General features: G+C 46.4%; 1 protein-coding gene across 1 annotated transcript in view; it reads left to right on the top strand.

The window, feature by feature from the left end:
• LOC141106877 (uncharacterized) overlaps positions 1-18,733 on the top strand; it is a 211,149-nt gene extending 192,416 nt beyond the window's left edge. Inside the window, exons 43-48 of the mRNA XM_073597806.1 lie at positions 5,789-5,908; positions 6,047-6,172; positions 6,289-6,386; positions 6,495-6,638; positions 6,983-7,124; positions 17,432-18,733. Of these exons, the coding sequence (XP_073453907.1) occupies positions 5,789-5,908; positions 6,047-6,172; positions 6,289-6,386; positions 6,495-6,638; positions 6,983-7,124; positions 17,432-18,411 (1,610 nt within the window). The 3' untranslated portion in view covers positions 18,412-18,733. The remainder of the gene's footprint in view (positions 1-5,788; positions 5,909-6,046; positions 6,173-6,288; positions 6,387-6,494; positions 6,639-6,982; positions 7,125-17,431) is intronic.
• Positions 18,734-19,096: the final 363 nt, after the last annotated feature.

The following is a 19,096-nucleotide window of genomic DNA, read 5'->3' as shown; positions in this document are numbered from 1 at the left end:
GCCTGTATGGGACCATCGCTGCCATTTCGGTCTCTTCCCACCTGAGTCTTGACAAAAACTGGAGAATGACAGGTAACTGGGAAAAAGGCATAAACCCTGTGGAACCTCCACTGATCCTTCAGGGCATGCACTCCGAAGGCCTAGGGACAACGACATCTCGTGTAGTACCTCTTCAGCTTAAAGTTGCACAGAGAGGCAAACAGGTCCACTTCTGGTACAATTCCCAGAGACAGGACCCAACTGAAGACCTCGGTGTGGAGAGACCATTAGTTGTTGTCTAGGGACACCCTTGAGAGAAAGTCTGCCTAGATGTTCTGAGTTCCGGGGAGATAGACAGCTGTCAGATTTGTCAAATTCGTCTGAGCCCATGACATGATTGACTCCACTTCCGATGCAAGTGCCTCCCTGACGCTTGATGTATGAGGCTGCTGATATGTTGTCCAGTCTTAGGAGAACTGAGGCACCCCTTGTCAAGTGAAGAAATGCTTGTAGAGCACAGAAGGCTGCTCGGAGCTCTAGAACATTCAATACTATCCTTCCAGTTGGAAAGTCCCATTTCCCCTGAGCTACCTCAGTCAGGCAAAGAGCGCTCCATCCTCTGTCGCTAGCATCCATTGTGATCGTGATCCAGGAGACGGGTGCTATGGAATGGCAATTGGGGAGATTCTTCTATAGTAGCCACCAGGGAGGGCTCTCTCGCATGGACGGGGTTAACTGGATGAAATGATTTCGAGACCCCGGATCCCACTGCTGGAGGAAACCCTTTTGAAAGGGCTGCATCTTCCATTGTGCCCATTTCACCATGGGGGCTGTGATTACCATGGTGCCTATTATCTTGAGACACTGTGAGGCCCTGAGAAGAGGAGAAGCCATTGCGAGGCAAATTCTGTCCCGAATCACTGGAACTTTCTCTAGGCGCAAGGAGATGGTACTCTTTAGTGTATTGAATTGAGCGCCGAGGAATATCAGGGACTGTGTAGGCTCTAGATGGCTCTTTTCTCTGTTCAACAGCCAAACCAAACATCTCCAGAGTGGAGATGACCTGAGATCGATGTATTAACAGCTGCTCCTTGTCTCATGAGAGTAACAGCAGATCGTCCAGATAGTGATGTAACCGGATACCTCTGGTCTTGGTTAGTGCCATGGTAGCCAGTAAGAGCTTTGAAAAATACCCAAGGCGATGTTGTAAACCCGAACGGGAGACATGTAAATTGAAGACACTTCTGGAACTCCTCTGCTATCGGGACATGGAAATAGGCATCCTTCAGATCTATGGACACAAGCCAGTAGTCTGGTTAAATTGTCTAATGTATTGTGAGCAGCGACTCCATCTTGAAATTTTCCTTTTTGATAAAAGAATTCAAGCGGGTCAAGTCTATGACTGGCCTCCAGAAGCTATTCTTTTTCAGAACCATGAAAAGGGGTGAGTAAATCCCTTGAAATTTTTTGCCTGTAACTTGTATGGCGTCCTGAGCCACAAGAGAGTCTGCATATGATAGAAAGACTTGCTTTCTTTTTTTTGTTTTTTTAAACAAGCCAAGACTGTGGGTACAAACTGAAGTGTGGGTGAACTGACAAAAGTCCAAGAATTACCTGAGGAGACCGTTTTGACAGTCCAGAAATCCTTTATCGAGGCTGCCCAGACAGGTTGAAACTGAAGTAACCAAGCCTTATATCAAGAAGACTTGGAGGCCTCACCTCCACCAGAAGATGCTTCCTTTGAGGATTTCAGGCCAGAAGGCTGGTTTCTCTTCCAGTTCTTCTTGAACTTGCGACCAGGCTTATAACGATGAGCATCTCTTGCATGATCCTGATCTTGCCTAGGTTGAGCTCTTCTCTGACCTAGAAGGTGACGATCCTGGGGAAGGAACCCTGACTTACCCCCCCCCCGTGGCATGGGTGATAGCACTGTCAAGCTTGTTCCCGAAGAGGGAGGAGCCCTCAAAGGGAATCCTGCACCATGCCTGTTACGAGGCAGGATCAGCTACCCAAGGGTGCAGCCACAAGGCACGTTTAGCTGTGACGGAAGACAGCATGACGCGTGCTACCGGGCGAATAATGTCAAGGGAGGCTTCTCCCATAAGACCAATGCCATCCTTAGTTCATGTATCAGTATGCTCCTGGCCGTCTCCTCAGAGACGCTTCCCAAGGTAGAATCCACTTCATCTGTCCAGGCCTCTGTCGCTTTGGACAGGGCTGCAAGGGCCAGAGCTGGCTTACAGGCCACACCTGCTCTAATATATATACACGTTTAAGGTCTGTATCTATCTTCCTCTCCAAACTGTCCTTAAAGGAAACAGTGTCTTCCAGAGGGAGTGTGACGTGCCTCACCAACCTCATTAAGGCTGCGTCAGATGAGAGGTGCCGACTCTAGATGTTTCACATCCTCACTTTTGAATGGGTACTTTTTTGTTACTTTAGATGGTAGCAAGTTTTTTTTTTCCACGCCACCCCATTCATCTGTAATGATTTCACCAAGTTCACCCAAAAAGGGGAAAGTTTGGGTGCTCCTTCTTTAGAGAAAAAAATCAAAACCCGTGCCAGGGTTAACGCCTTCCACCTCACTGTCTGGGGCTTCACTTAAGGAGCGGTTATGCTGAGAGGGACCCGGAGCCTCAGGGTCATCCTGCACAAGGACTGGTGCTTGGTCAACAGGAGGAATGATGGTACGGTTGGAGTCAGTTCTGCTCAGGGATTCCTGAACCCCCTTGCTGACCAGTGCCTCCACTTGATGGTCTCCACCTCCTCTTTCCCTTACGGCTCGGGAATAACATGGCTCACAGAAGGATTTACCTTCCGGGAACTGAGCCCTTCATCCCCAGCAAACTTTTCTTCCAGAGTGACTGGAATGGCGGTGAGAATGGTGCCCAGATCCAGATTTGGGTTCTTTACTATGATATCTAGAAGATGATCTAGGATGCCTATAATCTTAATGAGGAATGATGGAATGTTGTGATCTAGAATGGTTATTATATTCGCGTGCCGAATCCCAATGTTCAGACCTAGAGGGACTGAGGGAAAGACAAAAGGGAATAAACAGGCTCCAGGTGAATAACCCAAACAGACAAGCAGAAGGAAAAGATTCCTATCTGCAGCGTAAGGGTTGGCCACTGGGGGCAGTGAAACATCCATAGCAAAAAGCTTGGTAACTGAAAAGATCAAACCTATAATCAAAACAGGTAACACAAGCCATAGCAAGTCATCATCAGCCAGCAGCATCGCTTCCTACCTTAGTAACTTCAAACAAGTGCACCAGGAAGCTGTCGCCTGAGCCCCTAGGATATTTAAAGTAATAGCTGTATCTGACAGCCATTTAAACTTGGCGCCAACGATGACGTCACCGCTCCCCTGGTGCTCCTACAATGGGGCCGACATCACGCAGTGGAGCTCGTGCACATGCGAGACCGCCGCCATCTTACCGGGACTGCGCATGCGCGAACCAAGCCTCGATCTCAGACGAGGTTCGCAGATGTGCAGGCAACCCGGAAGAAGCAGCGGACTGGAACGCAGATGTGCTCCAGCCGCCATAGAGCCAGAGGAAACAAACGGAGTCAGGTAGACAGACAACATAAACAAACACTGCTGCCATGTATATATAAAAAAATATATGCGATACCACCACGGCACGATCTCGATCCAGCCTGGAACTGGGAGCGATCACTCACTGCACGACTGGGGCATTTCAGGAAGGGCCTCCCGCTAATAGCTAGGACGTTTGGCCAAGTTGCCGCTTGCCTGCCAATGGCCAGGCCAGTAAGCTCTTCATGGCATCACATTTGTTGCCCGTATCCACCTGCTAATAGCTGGGATTGCTGGACTCCACTAATAAAAACCACCAGCAAAATTCGTGCAACCAGGACTGGACCGCAGAAACCTGCATAAGGTAAGACATAACCTTGGTCCTAGGAGGAGGACAAAAAAGGAACACGGTCTCTGACTAGAAGCAAAGATTTATGGGAGTGGGGTCCTATGAGGTATGAGAGACGGGATTAACCCATACGTATGCTGCCATGGAGTCTGTCAGGAAAGACTATTTCATCACAGACAAATATCTCCTCCCAAAAATAACCAATGCTAACAGTCACAATTTAACGTAGTCAGACCACGCACCAATTACACTAAAGATTATATCAAACCAAGTCTGTCCCAATAATCATTTATGGAGAAATAACACATTTATTCTATCCCAGGAGGGGTATCGGTCTGTGATGAAAAAAAGCCTAGAGAAATTTTTTGTACTGAATGTTAAAGACTCTGTTAATAATTCTACACTATGGTGCTCTCACAAAGCCTATGCCAGAGGCCTGCTAATACAAATAGCCGCCAGGGAGAAAAAAAGTAGGAACAATAAAATAAATACTATTCTAAAAGGGATATCCAATTTGGAAGCACTACATAAAAAAAAGCCCCAAGACATAAATTTAGAACTTAGTAATCTAAGAGGTGAACTCAGATTTGCTCTAATTGCTGATCACGATAAATATTTTAAAAAATTAAATTTGAAATATTACTCTCAAGGAAACAAAGCGGGTAAACTACTAGCTTCTCAACTGCGCCAACGTCAACAAAAAAATAAAATTCCTAAACTAATCCACCACAACTCAAACAAAGTAATAATCAACCCACGAGAAATTGTAGACACATTTGCACAATACTATGAAGCGTTATATAACTTAAAAGATGACAAAAATACCCCTCAACCTGACACCAACAAAATTAAAGCATTTTTAGAAAACTTTAATCTCCCCTCCATCGACCCTATATCTCTAGATCTGCTTAATAAACCAATTGAAGAAATCTCAAAAGTCATAAACGAACTACCAAAAAATAAAGCACCAGGAGCGGATGGCCTATCAGGAGAATATTACTCAGCCTTTAAAGACACCTTAATCCCATACCTAGCCAAATTGTTTAACCAAGCAGCAAATTCAAACACCTTTTCAAAAGAACTTCCAGAAGCCATAATAATATTACCAAAATCAGGAAAAGACCCCACGTCCCCCTTAAATTATAGACCCATATCTTTATTAAATTCTGATCTTAAAATAGACGCCAAAATACTGGCCAATAGAATAGTCAACATAACCCCCTTATTAATTGAACCCGACCAAGTAGGCTTTATCAAAGGTAGGCAAGCACCCGACAGCACAAGAAGGATGTTAAATATTATCAACCTAATACACAATGACAAAACACCCTCTCTACTACTAGCATTAGATGCTGAAAAGCATTTGACAGAATGCATTGGGAATATATTTCACAAACTCTAACCAAATTTGGCTTCCAAGGATTCATACACTCTGCCATTATGGCATTATACACCCATCCCACTGCAAACATTTTCTCAACAGGTATGCTACCTAGAAATTTCTCTTTAACCAACGGGACTAGACAGGGTTGCCCCTTATCCCCACTAATATTTTCCCTAGCGATAGAACCTTTAGCAGAATATATATGCTCTTCCCTAGAAATCAAAGGTATTACCATTGGCCAAGATGTACACAAATTAGGCTTATTTGCTGATGACATAATACTGACACTAACCAAGCCTGAAATTTCTTTACCATCAGTAATTACAGCACTAGATAAATTCAAAGAGGTGTCATACTACAACATCAAAGTAACTGTCACATCCTACCTATGAATATACCTGCCACAACAATTATAGACTATAAGTACAAAACATGGTTTTAAATGGGACAATACCTCGATAACATATCTAGGAATACAACTCACCTCACCTTCAACTAAAATACTGTATATGATGTAAACTTCCCTACCCTCTTAGAACAAATTAATCGAGACCTATATGGAGTGGAACACGAAGACAGGATGAGTGTGATTGTACAGACACCTAATGACACAGACATAGAAAGTGAACACACAGCTGGAGAGGCAGTGGTGTCAGGTGCAGACAGGAAGTGATAGATGCACAGGATGTGATGGAACAGGAAGTGATGTAAGTAAGGAACAGGAAGTGATGCAAGGAACAGGAAGTGATGTAGGGGTCTAAACAGGACATCCTGGGTGAGGGGTGAGTTGTGAGGACGTAAAAAGAAAACATTGTTGGAACTGGCAGCAGAGGAAGTAATAATAATAATTTATTTAGAAGGACACAAGGATCTCTACAAGGACATCATGATGGAGAATCAGCATCCCCTCACATCACCGGGTAAGAGGAGATTTTAATGTAAAGGAGAGAGCAGTACGGAGGGTCCACCTAGATCCCCCATCATCTGATAAACACATAGAAACAATGTATTCAGTCAGTGTGTGTGTTTCCTACAGATGGATCCAGTAATGGGAACCCACCAGAGAGATGTCCCCGTCCTCTGTATTCCCGGGATTCCACACAGGAAGATCACACCATCCCTCACCATCATCAGGTAGGTGGAACTCAAATACGTTGGAGAATTCTACACTTTGAAGTAACATTCTTTTATTTCATCTCTTGTTTCCTTTTATAAATCCGTTTTATCACATTTGGGGTTTAGGGTGAACAACTGAAAGACATCAAAGTTGAGGTTAAAGTAGAAAAAGAAGAGAATTCTGTGGATCAGCAGTCAATGGTAGAGGGTGATCCTCTGTGTTCCTGGGATTCCATACAGGAAGATCACACCATCCCTCACCATCATCAGGTAGGTGGGGCTGGGCATCTAGACCTAAATATATATTCTAAGCCATGAGATGACGTTCTTCTGTGTAGTCTCTTGTTTTACTTCAACATCTGAAGTGCAGCCTTTGTTACCCACACCCCCATCCCCGTTTCTAGCTACTTTTAGCGCCCTACATTTTTCACCCCATTTTTATTTTTTAATATACATTAATTTCCTCTGTGGGTCTTAAGCCCAGACACATCGCGGGTCCTCTTCATCCTTGTGTTCTTCCAACGGAGGGTACATACTGAATGACATGCCATTTGTGTCCTTTATGTCTGCCTTGAGTTGACTTTAAAAGAGGTTTTCTATTATTCTTGGTGTAGGGTGAAGAATGGATTAATATAAAAGCTGAGGTTAAAGAAGAAGAAGTAGAGATGTATGTGGGGGGTGATCAGCCATTCACGGAGGAGGTTGGGATGATTATGAAAAGTGAACAGGAGGACATTTCTCTACCTTTTGACACAGGTAGGTAACAGACATTGTGGAAAAAACAGGTCAAAGTCTCATTTTACTTCTAAGTATAAGAATTGTAGTGTAAAAAAATGTTAGATAATTATCAGATCTTCACATCATCCTATAGGCAGGTTCTAAAAGGTTAAATATGTGTTTGCCTACTAAAGGGTTAATGTGTGGTGTGGTAAGAGTTAACACTTGGTGCTGTGATGTTCCTTCCCCTGCATGTGGCGCTTCCTTATTCTGAACCGGATCGGACCTCGTGGTCTGTTCCTGTATGGAAGGTGATCAGTGAGGAAACTGTAAAGAGCTGAACTGTGTGGTGGAGTTTCCCCTTAGTGGGACACCTGGATGGGTTCCAAGAAGGGCCGGGACAAGGGGTGGGCTGGAGGTGTGGCTGCCCTGGGTGCAATGGTTTACTGTAGGGATGGGGGATGGGGGCACCTTCCTTCTGTTACAAGGCTGATAGGAGTAGTGATAGTGACAGTAATTTAGACAAGGGAGTGACTGATTGGTGTAGGATCCCCTAAACTTGCACATCATAAATAGGGAGTGGGTACAGTTTGGCATCTTTGCCCTGGGCACTGGAAGACCTTGTCCCAGCATTGGTTCCAAGGACTGGACTTTTGATGCTATTTACTGGGATGCAACTAAGCTATAAAAAGTTATTAACAACGGCACACAGCCAAATCCAGTACATTGTTATTAGAGAGAGAGAGAGTGGAAATGCAATTGCGATTCTGTATATTGTTTAAATGTACATCTACAGAACCTGGACAAAATGATAAATATAACTTTATTCACTAAAGCAGTGGTTCTCAACCTCAGTCCTCAAGTACCCCCAACGGGCCATGTTTTCAGGTTTTCCTTTACTTTGCACAGCTGCTTTAAATCAATATCAATGACATTGTATTGATAAGATCTATTTTATCTAAGGGAAGTTCCCAAAACATGGCCCGTTGGGGGTACTTGAGGACTGAAGTTGAGAACCATTGCACTAAAAACCCAATTGTTTAAGAGGGACCGTCTGTGTTACTTTGGAAGAGAAGGGACTTTACAATGTATTGTGGAGAACTAGGGAATAGAATATACAATTCAGTTAAGTCTTGATGTCATGGAGTGAAGAGTGATAAGAAGGAGCTTCCAATTCAGGGCAAAGAGAATGGTGGAGACCAGTGACAGAGGTTTTGTAGGTAAGGGTAGTTTGGCACATGGTTGGGCCCCATGTTAGGGCACACTGCAGAACAGAACCCTCCTAGGGGCTATGCTTAGAACCACAGCGTGCAAGGCCTTGCAAAGTAAGTGTGGTGGGTCCCATCTTTGCCATGTGCTGGGTTGTAATCCATGCCAAGCTGGCCATCTCCATCCTTTGGACACTTTCAGTACCTGTAAGCGAATATGACTTCATTGGTGGTGGACTGAAGGTGGCACTGTAGCACCCTGATGTTTAGGCAGGGTTGCTCCTAAATTTACCTGCCAAGTGTATTTGCCTTGGCCAATTGTTAGGGATCAATTGAGTTCCCCCTAAGTCTGGAATCGCTGTACTTCTCGCTAGGTGGCCGGGTACCTAATGACATTAGATAAGACAAGGGCAAAGCAAGAACAGATTAGGAGTATATGGGGTATCTCAGCCAATGGGCAGGGGTTTTCAAGCTAGGGACCGAGCAGGCCAGTGGGGTGAAGCTTGAGAAGTATCTGGAGTGCCAAGCTAGGGACCCAGCAAGGAAGCTGGGGTGATGCTTGAGGAAGATACTTAAAGTGAGGATTGGAAGAGCTCAGAGGATCCGGTGGCAGTGGATCAGCAAGTCTAGTGAGAGAGACCGGGAGCTCAGTTGAGTGAAGACCTACAAGGAGTGATTGTAGGGGAAGTGAAGGAACTGTTACAATTTGTGTTAGAAACTGTTAAGGACTGTTGCCATAGGAGACAGCAAATCCTGCACATGCAGATATGGCGTCTTGCTGGATGCCGTTCCCTGCATGGCTGTTTACCTATAGAGGTCTTAGAGTCTGCCAATTGATTTTTTAACTACCAAAGGGTGTCCTGGCCCTAACCCTCTCTCCCACAGTTTGTTCAAGAGAAAATAATCTCTTTGCATTCAAGAAGTGTCTGGCACCCATGAATCTACCTTGCATTGCACCCACTATGCCCCGCAACCCACTTTATACAGTAGGATTTCAGCTATCTCTGGCCCTGGAGGTTCTCATTAGAGTGAAGGAGGCCTGGGACCTTGCTACATTTGGCGCCCAACGTGGGGCAAAGGTGTTATGCTTGCAGCAGTCGCCCATAGCAACCGGCTTCAGCTCCATTGGGATTTAGTCTGGTTCCATGGGAAGGTGGCAAGTAACATCTCTACTTCTAATAGACTGTGTTGACGTGCATTCTAACAACATGGGAAGAACAAAGAAGTCTCATTGCTCATGGCAGAGGATCAGCCTAGTCTTTTGACACTTCCCGCCAGCGCTGTGAGGGTTAAAACAGAATCCATTACAGACTTAATTATAGTCCTGGCACACTGCAGCATGACGAAGGCAGGTGCTGTAGTTTCTAGAGATTATTCGCACCAATCTGTTGGCAGGGGGAGGAGTCCCTGCTCTGCAAAGGAGGATAAGGAAGTACTACCACATGTGTCTAGTTGTGGGTTGAAGAGAGAGATGGCGCAGTTTGGAAGCGAGATGGCGGATTGGAGAAAGTATGCCCCGAGTGTTGGCTTCGGCCTGAGCGTGTCCAAATCTGTCTTATCTGACACCGTAGTATGGTACACACCCAAAGGGCCGGCTGGCCCTGTATACAGATGGGGGCTACGAGGCTCTGGGCTTAGTCTGTGAGAAATTTTCCAGTCTGGATATGCATCTGAGGCCTTGGATCGTTTGTAAACATTGTAGGGAACACCTGCTGGAAGTAGTTATACCAACTCAGCCTCTGTGGATGTTACAGGTCAATTGGGACAAGAGTGTCGCTATCCAGGCTGGGAGTGATGTCCAGAGCCCATCAGCCATCACCAGAGTCATGCAGGAAGCTGCTACCCCTGCACCAACAACCACCCCAGTGCATTGGTCGCTCCTTGAGGCCGCGGTTGGGCCCAACTGCTCACCTTAATGTCCGAGCCACCGGGAAAAAGAGTACTGGAGTCGGGTAAGCCTGCAAGGAGAGAAAGCAGTTTGCCTGTAGGGGAGGTGATGCCTGTGGCCATTAAAGGGGATAATACATTTTTGCCAGTTAAAACCAGCGCCAAGCGCAACTATAGCCCAGCCGAAGAGTGTTCTACTATTACAGATTCAGACATTCTGTCTGATGGTCTTTCTGAACTATTTTCGGATACTTTGTCTTGCACTGAGAAGTGGAGTGACAGTGATTAGAATGTGCAGGAGAGTGAAGTTCCCTCTGTTGCTGCCGCCAATGGGAAAATTAAGCTGTCTGCCAATGCAGCTCCAGTAATAAGTATTGCTAGATCCTTTGAGGAGGATCGTTGGGCTCAATGTGTCCCAAAAGCTCACCCTACCAAGCCAATACCTGTAAACACACCTGATCATAAGCCAGATGTTGTTGCTGGGTGCTCGGTTCAATGTGCTCCAGACACATGGCTCCTACCCAGGTTCGGGGACCGTAAAACTCTGCCTTGGCTTTCTAAGGTACAGCAGATCATAATAAAGAATGTGGCAGAAGAATACAGGTACCTTTATCCATATATATCAGCTCACCTAGAAGAGGAAGTTCTTGATAAAAAGACCCAATGGGTGGATGAAGCTGTGCGTAATTTCCTCTTGATCCCTCTCCAAACAGACTTCCTGAAACTGTCACCCAAGGTGGCCGAAAGATATACCTCTGTGCTACACACCTGGGGCTACGGCCGTAAGATTAATCTGGACAGTGTAGTTATCTGTAGTCCAGAGCAGTGCTGGGTTTTGGCCTAGGCCAACAAGGCCCAGGCCTAGGGCAGCACTTTGCGCCGGGGGGGGAAGCCCCCCCCCCACCAAAACGGCATCCGTGCCCTCCTCCTGGCTCCCGCACAGCAGGGCACATCAGCAGAGTAAAGCTCAGCAGTGCAGTGGCGTCATGGCTGCAGATGGGGCCAGAAAGCAGTGTAAGCAGGAGCCGTCATTCTCTCTCTCCGATTGGTCCTCTGCTGTGGCCAATCATGAGGAGGGAAACAGTGGTCAGGAAGCTGGGCGGCGACACGGCAAAACCAATTAGAGCTGCTCTCTCTCTTTCTTCTCTCTTCGGCTGACAGAAAGGGGAGGGGGGCAAGCGGGGGAGTTCTCTGGTAAATGGAGCAGCAGCACTGTGACAAGGAGAGGAGAGATGCGAGCTGTCTGTGTATCTCCCCCGCTCGCCAACCCCTCCCCTTTCTGTCAGCCGAAGGGAGAAGAGAGAGAGAGTGGCTCTAATTGGTTTTGCCGTGCTGCCGCCCAGCTTCCTGACCACTGTTTCCCTCCCCATGATTGGCCACAGCAGAGGGCCAATCAGAAGACTCTGGGGGCATCATGGGAAAAGTAGTCCCTGAAGAGTGGCGGCCCCTGTGCGTCCACAGACATCATGCTACAGCCCCCAGCATGCATGCACTCTGCTGGGGGGTGTTACAGGAGGAGAAAAGGAATACTGTGCTGGGGGAAGCCAGATAGGGAGCCACACTGTACCCGCACCACCAGAGCCACGCTGTACCCGCACCACCAGAGCCACGCTGTACGCGCACCACCAGAGCCACGCTGTACCCGCACCACCAGAGCCACACTGTACCCGCACCACCAGAGAGCAACGCTGTACCCACACCACCAGAGCCACACTGTACCCGCACCACTAGAGCCACGCTGTACCCACACCACCAGAGCCACGCTGTACCTGCACTACCAGAGCCACGCTGTACCCGTACCACCAGAGAGCCACGCTGTATCGGCACCACCAGAGAGCCACGCTGTACCGGCACCACCAGAGAGCCACACTGTACCCGCACCACCAGAGCCACGCTGTACCCGCACCACCAGAGCCATGCTGTACCGCACCACCAGAGCCACGCTGTACATGCACCACCAGAGCCACGCTGTACATGCACCACCAGAGAGCCACGCTGTACCCGCACCACCAAAGAGAGCCATGCTGTACCCGCACCACCAGAGGAGGAGAAAGATGAAGCCACTGCCAGGGTAGAGACATGCTACACTACTGACTAGAGTCGGCCTGGGCAACCCAGAGTGAGCGAACGTCCAGCCAGAGGGATCACTGTTGCAGTTTCATCGGGTCTGGTAAGAGAGCCTGTTGGCCATTATCCATTACTGTTCCCAGAAACTGAGCCATTAGGAAGTGCCTAACCTGATATCCTCTAGGCCAACCCTAGTGACGTCACGGTCCCGGAGCCCACAAGTTCCGACACTGAGTTTCGGTAACTGGCCAGACAGGGATGCGCCAGCGTGGGCACCTAGTACATTTGCCGCCCGGAGTCCCACAAGCGGCGATGGGCTTTCTGTGGCAGCCGACACCTCTCTCCCCACTGTCAGCCACACACACTCCTCAGCTCCTCCTCCCTTTTCCTTCTCAGCTCCAATGTTCTAGTGTACACAGCCAGGAGGAGGAGGAGCCACAGAGGAGGGACACGACTTCAGTGCAAGAGCCTCCCAAAGCACCCAGCACATATATCCTTACACCCCAAATGAAAAGATGCTGCATCCCTCACTGTCCTCCTCCCGCGGCGTCCCTCTGTCCTCCCATGAAGATGACAGGGAGGATCTTAAAAAGGAAGGGGTGGAAGGGGTGTGGCCTTGACAGGAAGGGGTGGGTCATAGTTAAATTAGAGGGTGCGCGAGCTTAGGCCTAGGGCAGCACAAAACCTAAATACACCACTGGTCCAGACCGGAAGGACATTAAATGCTTTGTCACTATGGTGAATGCAAAGGGAGAGTCCTTGATCTTGCCCAATCCCGGGTTTTACTGGTAAATTCCATAAGGATGTACATAATCCTAATCTTTGTGGATTACAAATATGTGTTGTGTGGTGTCAAGGACGCTATGCAGTAAGCCACTCCACACTAACATGTAAGTTGCTGGTAATGGAGAACATTCCTAAAGGCTGTACTGCCAGGACTGTGCTGAACTCAATGCTGCCGGCAGGTACAGGGAGTGCCCACTTGAGCCACGTTGGCTAATGTTGAAGTTGTTAGGGTGCTCCACCTTGAAAAGTGACCTGTGATCTTCAGCAGGTTGTTGTTCTTCAATTGACGAGGAACATTTCCTTAGTCCCCAGCTGTCATGTGGACAGACTGAGGATATCATTGCAAATGGATCTATGTCCCGAGGAGCGGTCCCTTGCACTATGGCCTGGCTGCTTGCTACCTCAATGCAGCTGTGCCTCTTTGTCCCCGGAGTTGTCCCAGAAGAAGAAGGGAAACTGCTGGGAAGTATGGTCCACCCCAAGTGAAAGTTTGCTGGACTGTGATACATCATGGACACTGGGTATATACCGTAGTTAGTTAGGTAGAATGAGCTGTGGCAAAGGGGCAAATTCTTACCTATTCTTCTGAATGATGGACTCATATTTGCATCAGGACTGTTACTTGACAGAACACTAACGAAGTTTAGACTTTATTAGGAAAGGGGGTGGCATTCTTGGCTGAGGATGGGGCCCGCTTTCATTGTGTATATAATGTAGATATATTATAGGGTGTATTTACACTGCTGTATATTGTATAGATAGTTAGGATGTAAGGTCATGGTTCAAGTTTGCTTTTAAATGTTTGGGTGGTACGCCACCTTAAAACTGTACATCATTTTTGATACCTATCTGTCATGTGTTTAATACTCATGTTTAGTCCATGTGGTACGCCACATGTACTGTTGTTACTGTTATTCTTTCCCTGTTTCCCCACCCATTCCAGTTTTTGCCAGGACATTTGCTCTCAGGCTTCAGAGCTCAAATTATAATTTTTTCTGCAAACTCAGAGACATAGTTTTGTAGGCAGGGGGAGAATGTATTATAAATTAAGGGTTCTGAGTTAGGTGTAGGCTAGGCTGTAGCCTCCCCTAAGGAGCTCCAAAAGAGGGGCTCCGAATAAGTGAAAATTTGTGTAGGTGAAATGGGGAAATTGGCGCTGCCTTTGAACTGAAAAGTGACTTGGTAAATCGCCCTTCAAAAAATCGTGTACTAATTTGTATCACAAGTGACTAAGCCCAGTGGTTTGTAATCTCACAGAGTACACTTTAACCCTTAATAAGATACCGTGTGCTTATATCAATATTCCACTGTCATAGTTACACCAAATACCAACATATATCAAACATTAATGATCCTAAAGGTGTTCTAAACCATTCATGAAAAAAGTGACTGTGTTGCTCAATCGAGCGCTGTGCAGTAGTTCATCAGAAAACGCATTGGCAGATATATAGAAAGCTCATATAAAAAGTGTTGAGACAAGGCAGTCCAAAAATAAATCACACATAGTTTTATGACTCGTGCAGTAATTCTAATTCAAAGTGACTTGTGCTCGATGTTGATTCAGAAAAAATCAAGTGACTCTTGTGCTCCCTCTTTTGGGTCCCCACTCACCAACTCCTGGTACCCCTACAGGAGCAAATCGCCTATAGTGAGTGTGCCGCTGACTCTCAACTGGACTGCTCCTGTAGCTCGTCCTCCGAACCTCAAAGCCTGCAGACTCTCAACAGGCAATCTTTACTTTCCTGTAGTTGCTGGTTAATACACAATCAATGGTTTCCTCCTCTGTAGTCCCAATGTGGAAAAGAAATGGGCTCCCATAGCGTGATTCTGGATAACACTTTTATTTAAAATCCTTTAAAAACAGGCTCACAATAAAAGGGTGGTATACACCAAAAACGCTAATAGTTTAGTTAAACGAGTATTCTGGGTCAGCGTGGTCGGCGTGCGCTCCATCAGCGTTCCACCAGCTTGAATCTTGTCAACCCGGAAGTGACGTGTGTGCGTAGATCCGCCTTACATGTTTCGTCATGGACGTCGTCTGAGGCGGTGCCATCTTGCTACACGTCATTTATGGAGAGCGGCCATGCAGGGTCCTCCCCCCATTGGCTACAAGTGGGCGATAATAGATATATAAGTTACGCTAGCCATAGTGCTATTTATCTCAGCCATGAAGGGCAACTTGAAGTAATAAGCCATGCTCTAGGTCTATGTATCCTAGGATCATTACAAATTATTGTCCCGCATTGCCGCTCTCCCGTTATCTCCATAATAGCAAAAGAGACATACATTTAGTTTGTAACGAGAGTACAGGCTAATATGCATACATTTTAATTTCAAACACAAGTTTAAGCTCAAATTATAAGGAGAAAATGTTATAGGTTAAAAGGGGGAGGATGTAGCACCCTGATATTTAGGCAGGGTTGCGCCTAAATTTACCTGCCAGTTGTATTTGCCTTGGCCAATTGTTAGGAATCAATTGAGTTCCCCCTTAGTCTGGAATTGCTGCACTTCTCTCTTCTGCGTGGCCGGGTACCTAATGACATTAGATAAGACAAGGGCAAAGCAAGGACAGATTAGGAGTATATGGGGTATCTCAGCCAATGGGCAGGGGTTTTCTTAAATCCCTTGGCCTGCTGAGAGAACCAGAGTCAGGAGATTGGTGTTCTGTGCCACCTGGACGGCTGTCTGGACATGTGTTGTATTGTGTGTTGTATTGCCCGGGCTGCTAGGCCAGAGTTTGGGCCTATCCCGGGGACATCTGGCTGCTAGGCTGTCTGAGGGCCTATCCAGAAGCAATAGAGCAGCATCAGGTTGGGCTTGCAACCCAACCAGAAGTGATGGTTCTGCTGGCCGGAACACCTGTCGTGGTCGGAGGTAGATGGGAAGCTGTTGCCACTAAGGGACAAACCACCTCATTACCAGGGACCACAGTGAGTAACTGAAGCAAGTACCGGAGCAGTATTCTCACCAACCGGGGACGGTACAGAATCAGGAAACTTCAGCAGGTGTTGAGCCAGGGACCCAGCCAGCGGAGGTGACGTTTGCAGAGTAGACTTATTTGTCAAGCTAGGGACCAAGCAGGCCAGTGGGGTGAAGTTTGAGAAGTATCTGGAGTGCCAAGTTAGGGACCCAGCAGGGAAGCCGGGGTGACGCTTGAGGAAGATACTGAAAGTGAAGATTGGAAGATCTCAGAGAATCCAGTGGCAGTGGATCAGAAAGTCTAGTGAGAGAGACTGGGAGCTCAGTTGAGTGAAGACCTACAAGGAGTGATTGTAGGGGAAGTGAAGGAACTATTACAATTTGTTAGAAACTGTTAAGGACTGTTGCCATATGAGACAGCAAATCCTGCACATGCAGATGTGGCGTCTTGCTGGATGCCTTTCCCTGCATGGCTGTCTACCTGTAGAGGTCTCAGAGTCTGCCAATTGATATTTCAACTACTAAAGAGTGTCCTGGCCCTAACCCTCTCTCCCACAGTTTGTTCAAGAGAAAATAAATCTCTTTGCATTCAAGAAGTGTCCGGCGCCCATGACTCTACCTTGCATTACACCCACTATGTCAGAAGGATGTCAGCTATCTCTGGCCCTGGAGGTTCTCATTAGACTGAAAGAGACATGAGACCTTGCTACAGTACATCTAGAGTATTGATCTGCTCATGTGATTTTTCACTGAACACATGCTTCTTGTACTATTTGCTTCACAAGACTCCATAATTTCCATCAGTTTCATTACCTTATATTCCAGTATAAGTGAGTTCAATCTCCCTACCACCTTTTCTATGTATTCATTTTACAATATTTAATATTCATGAATATGACGCCCAGTCAGGATAACGAAACCACTTTCCAGCCATCATTCTGCTATAGGACGGGTGGGAAGTGGTTAATAAACTATTGCACTAACAGCTTACGTTGTCTCCACATTGATGGAGGAGGGATGGAGCCACCCCCAGGACACCAGCATTGTAAATCTTGGAGGAAGGGTTTTTTTTCCCATGTTTTGATGTTACAGTTGTACCCAGTTCCATGCCAGAGCTCTGTGAAAGTGCTGACTAATGGACCAACTTTTTTTCTTGCTGACTCAGCTTGGAGTCCATATATGATCTGCAAACTCTTCATTATATCAAATCCAGCCAATCCGATGTAGAAAAATTCCACTAACGCTTTTTGGATATTTGAATGAAGCCTCAGTCATAGATACTTATTATTATAGAATTAGCAGATCATATATGGACTCGGTGTGAAGACTTTTCTGATTGATTTTAGAGGGAGGACAGGAGCCCAGCTGTGAGATCGGCATTTCCACTTATTCCACTGACGGGGAGGAGGAGCTAAAACTCCAGTTATTTGTCATCTATTGAGATTTATTATATTTTTTTTTTTTACTTCTTTCCAACAGATGGATGTGATGTCAGGAATTCCTCGGAGAGACATCTTCGATTATCTGCTGATTGTAAGTCAGAAGATAATGTCATCACACAGGATCCTCCAGGAGGAAATCCAAATACACAAAATATACATCACAGACCTTCCTGTCCGGAGACATCAATGGATCCCTCTGATCGGGGGGAATCTTCTCAACAATCACATACTATGATTGTAAATATCCATGTAAGATCTCACACTGCAGATCGATCAACAGATCCTTCTAATCCCAAGGAATATTTCTCACCCCATGAAGGAGATCACCAAGGTGACAATCTATTCTCATGTTCAGAGTGCGGGAAATGTTTCACTCATAAAGGAACCTTTGTTAGACACCAGAGAATTCACACAGGTGAGCGTCCTTATTCATGTTCAGAGTGCGGGAAATCTTTCCCTGAAAAAGGAGCCCTTGTTAAACATCAGAGAATTCACACAGGAGAACGTCCTTATTCATGTTCAGAGTGCGGGAAATCTTTCTCTCGGAAAGATAATCTTGATACACACCAGAAACTTCACACGGGTGAGCGTCCTTATTCATGTTCAGACTGTGGGAAAACCTTCAGTGGAAAAGATTATCTTGTTAGACACCAGAGAATTCACATGGATGAGCGTCCCTATTCATGTTCAGAGTGCGGGAAATCTTTCATTCAGAAAAGAGACCTTGTTACTCATCAAAGAATTCACACAGGTGAGCATCCTTATTCATGTTCAGAGTGCGGGAAATCTTTCACTGGCAAAGCAGACCTTGTTAAACATCTTAGAGTTCATACAGGTGAGCGTCCTTATTCATGTTCAGAGTGCGGGAAATCTTTCACTCAGAAAGGACATCTTGTTACACATCAGAGAATTCACACAGGTGAGCGTCCTTATTCATGTTCAGAGTGTGGGAAATCTTTCAATCATAAAGGACCTCTTGTTAAACATCAGAGATTTCACATAGGTGAGCATCCATAATCATGTTTAGTGTAGGAAATCTTTGATTAGGAAAAATAATCTTTTTGAAAATCAGAAAATTCATACGGATGAACAGCTTTATTTTAACATATCCTGAGTGTCTCTGCTGAGTTCCTGTTAAAGACTTTGCCTGGCTGACATCCCTTCTGGTTCCTGATCCTGATCTTTGGCTTCCGACTACGCTGATCTCTGGCTTCCTGATTACCGGCTCCTCTGATTACCAGTTTTGGCTCCTGAACTCTGGCTTATGTTTTGACAATGTTCCTGATCTGTATTATTTTTTTCTATTACATTAAAGGTGTGATTTTTTTTTTTTACTTCATTTTCTGTCTCAGTCTGATTCATGGTTCCTGACACCCTTGTTGCAATCCACTCAGACATTGCCATAGAAGCTTCAACATTACCTGCCCCCTCTGGTGTCACATGACATCAGAAGGGGCTTCCAGATTCCGATAAGCCCCACAGACCCCCACAACCACCAGGCAAGGGTTGTGGGGATGAGGTCCTTGTCACCATCAACATGGGGACAAGGTGCTTTGGGGGAACCCAAAGCACCCTCCCCATGTTGAGGGCAAGCGGCCTGGTATGGTTCAGGAGGGGGGGTGCTTGCTTGTCCCCTTCTTTCCTGGCCTACCGTGGCTGCTTGCTCGGATAAGGGTCTGGTATGGATTTTGAGGGGAACTCC

Source organism: Aquarana catesbeiana, linkage group LG08 (genome assembly GCF_042186555.1).
Source record: "Aquarana catesbeiana isolate 2022-GZ linkage group LG08, ASM4218655v1, whole genome shotgun sequence".
Lineage (NCBI taxonomy): Eukaryota > Metazoa > Chordata > Amphibia > Anura > Ranidae > Aquarana > Aquarana catesbeiana.
Note: the sequence above shows the minus strand (reverse complement) of the source record. Positions and strands in the feature narration are given on the sequence as shown.